At 67.4% G+C, this 2874-nt stretch overlaps 1 protein-coding gene across 1 annotated transcript; it reads left to right on the top strand.

Moving 5' to 3' along the window:
• Window positions 1–201: 201 nt before the first annotated feature.
• WDR13 (WD repeat domain 13) lies at window positions 202–2343 on the top strand (the record flags this gene model as incomplete). The annotated part of the gene is made up of 7 exons (XM_042895117.1): window positions 202–383; window positions 467–594; window positions 668–975; window positions 1282–1462; window positions 1539–1680; window positions 1861–1991; window positions 2075–2343. Coding segments are annotated over 7 exons (1257 nt in total), but the record flags the coding sequence as incomplete, so codon positions are not given.
• Window positions 2344–2874: the final 531 nt, after the last annotated feature.

The raw sequence follows: 2874 nt of genomic DNA, 5'->3' as shown, positions 1-2874 counted from the left end.
TGGGGGGATTTGGGGTCACAGCATCCCTCCTGAGTTCCTATAGCCCAGCTGAGGGGATTTGGGGTCACAGCATCCCTCCCAGCGTCCTTCCCAGTGTCCCTGTAACCCATCCGATGGGATTTGGGATGGCCCTGTCCCTCCTTATAACCCGCTTTGGGAGCATTTGGGGTCACGCTGTGCATTCCGAGGCTCCCATGACCCGCTTGGAGGCGATCTGGGCTCGCAGCTCCCATCCTGCAGGCATTCTGTGCAGCCCAGGACCCCCCACACCCCAATTACCCCCTCCAGGACTTTGAGGAGGACCCCCGCGCGCCCCGCGGCCACAGGAGATCCTTGAGCCGTGGTTCCCACCCTGGAGCCCCTCGGGGAAGCACCGATGAGCGGTGAGCTCCGCACGAGAGCCTCAGGTTTGCTTTGGTTTCCTGGTCGGAGGGTTGGGGTCCCAGCACCAACTCCCACCCCGCAGCCCCCCAGGCGTGGTGCCCACACCGCTGGCGGAGGCGAGCCGCGCCATGGCTGGGGACACAACGCTGAGCGAGAACTACGCCTTCGCCGGCGTTTACCACGTCTTCGACCAGCACACAGACAGCGCCGGTAATGGGGAGCACTGGGAACGAATCTGGGGGGGTCGCTGGGGTGGCGGGCGCCCGGCTGATGCTGTTTGCAGTGCCCAAGGTGCAGTTTGCCCACGATGACCGCCACCTGCTGGCCTGCTGCTCTCTGGACGGCACCATTTCGGTGTGCCGCTTGGCTCCAGGGCCGCCGGCGGTGCTGCGGGTGCTGCGGGGCCACGACGGCGGCGTGGCGGATTTCGCCTGGTCGCTTTCCAACGACGTCCTCGTGTCGGCTTCGTTGGACGGGACGCTGCGCCTCTGGGCGCCCAACGACGGCCGCTGCATCCGCCGCGTGCCCGACCCCGATGGCGCCGCGCTGCTCTGCTGCGCCTTCCAGCCGCTCAACAACAACCTCACCGTGGTGAGTGCTGCCATCGCCATGGCCTGGCCCCGGCCCGCCGCTGTCACCGTGTCCTGTCACCTCTTCCCGTACCTGTTGCCGCATCCCCACTCTGTCCCCATCACCGCATCCGTGTTTCCCACCCCCCTTCCAGCATCCTGTCATTGTGCCCCATCGCAGCCATCCCACGTCGCCTCATCCCATCCCTATCCCTGTCCCCATCCCCTGTGCCCATCGCATCCCTGTGTCCCATCCCCCTTCCTGCGTCCTATCCTCATTCCCCGTCACAGCCCTCATCCCCACGCTGTGTCTCATCCCACCCCACAGGTGGGCAGCGCCCGGCACATGGTGCGAGTGGTGAACATCTCCACGGGGAAAGCAGCCCGTGGCGGCGCAGGGCGGCTGCCTGGCCGGGTGCTGGCGCTGTGCTTCGATGCCCCGGGCCGCGTGCTTTGGGCCGGTGACGACCGCGGCTCCATCTCGTCCTTCCTCTGCGACCCCGGCACCGGTACGTGGGGTGGCGCTGTGGGGCGGCGCCGTGGGGCGGAGCGGAGCCCTTCTCACCGCGTTCCCCCCCCCCACAGGGCGGCTGACCAAAGCCTCCCGCGTGGTGGTGCAGGCGGGCGGATCCATCACCTCGCTGTCAGCCCGCGCCTGGGCCAGCCGCGAGGCGCCCGATCCCTCCCTGCTGGTCAACGCCTGCCCTGACCGCCTGCTGCTCTTCCGGTAGGGGGCGCTACGGGGAGGGGGGAGGGGGCAATAATCACCTCCTGAGAGCTGGCCGTGGGGATGGGGCACCCGTGGGGTCCCGTGGGACAGGGCTGTAGGAAGCCTACAGGGCTGGGAAGGGAGACGTGTGGGGTGTGTGGGGCCGGACCCCCATTGCTGACGTTTGTCCCCGTGCAGCGTGGTGGAGGAGGAGGGCTCAGGAGCGCCAGGGCTGCGCCTCCGCCGCAGCTTCCCTACGCGGCACCGGGAGCAACCGCTGCGCAGCTGCTTCTGCCCACTGATGTCCTTCCGCCAGGGCGCCTGCGTGGGTTCGTAGCGGGCAATAAGGAGGGAAAGGGGGCAGAGCCACAGGGCCGCCCCTGACCTTATTTTCCCCCTTCTCCGCTCCCAGTGACGGGCAGCGAAGACGCCTGCGTGCATTTCTTCGACGTGGGCCGCTCGGCCCGTGCCACCGTCAACACCCTGCAGGGCCATGGGCACGCCGTGCTGGCCGTGGCCTTTAACTGCGACGAGAGCCTGCTGGCCTCCAGCGACGCCGCTGGAACCGTCATCGTCTGGCGCCGCCAGCACGCGTGATGTAACCCCCCTCCCCTATTTCTGTCCCCCCCCCATGGTATGGCACAGACCCCCTGCTGCATTCAACACGTGTGTTTGCAACTCCCTGCTGTGAATTTGGGGTCAGAAGAGGTACTTGCGGCAGGCGGCGGCCCCGCATTTGCATTCAATGCGGCCCCGGGAACGGGGGGAGCTGCTCAGGCCACCCCCGGCCAGTCCAAAGTTGGAGTCCATGCGGGTGCTCTCTGCATCCACCGGATCCACTGTGGGGAGAAGGAAGGCAATAAGAGAAGGGCTGCAGGGGGGGGAAGCTGGAGATGCAACCCAGCAGCAGCAGCGTGGGGCAGGGACAGACCCTGGGGGGTGGGAGGCTGTGCTGTGGGACTGGGACGGACCTCAGGGCATCACAGGACCCCAAAGCACCACGGGACCCCCACAAACAGCCCAGAACGCTGCTGTGGGACGCCCAGGGAGGGTTGGGGGCAGGGGAGGGGGGGTGTTGGCCCCCACTATGGGTGCCCACCGTGCATGTTGTAGTCGAAGGTGAGCTCCTCGCCGGCGCGGATGGGCCGGGTGGCAAAGAGGGCGATGCGGGGCAGGCGCTCGTCCAGGTTCTCAATGAAGACGTTGTAGACT

This window comes from Lagopus leucura, unplaced genomic scaffold, assembly GCF_019238085.1.
Source record: "Lagopus leucura isolate 7727_CA_CO unplaced genomic scaffold, USGS_WTPT01 34359-0_obj-0_obj, whole genome shotgun sequence".
Classification (NCBI taxonomy): domain Eukaryota; kingdom Metazoa; phylum Chordata; class Aves; order Galliformes; family Phasianidae; genus Lagopus; species Lagopus leucura.
The sequence above is the reverse complement of the archived record's forward strand: the minus strand, read 5'-3'. Positions and strand labels throughout refer to the sequence as shown.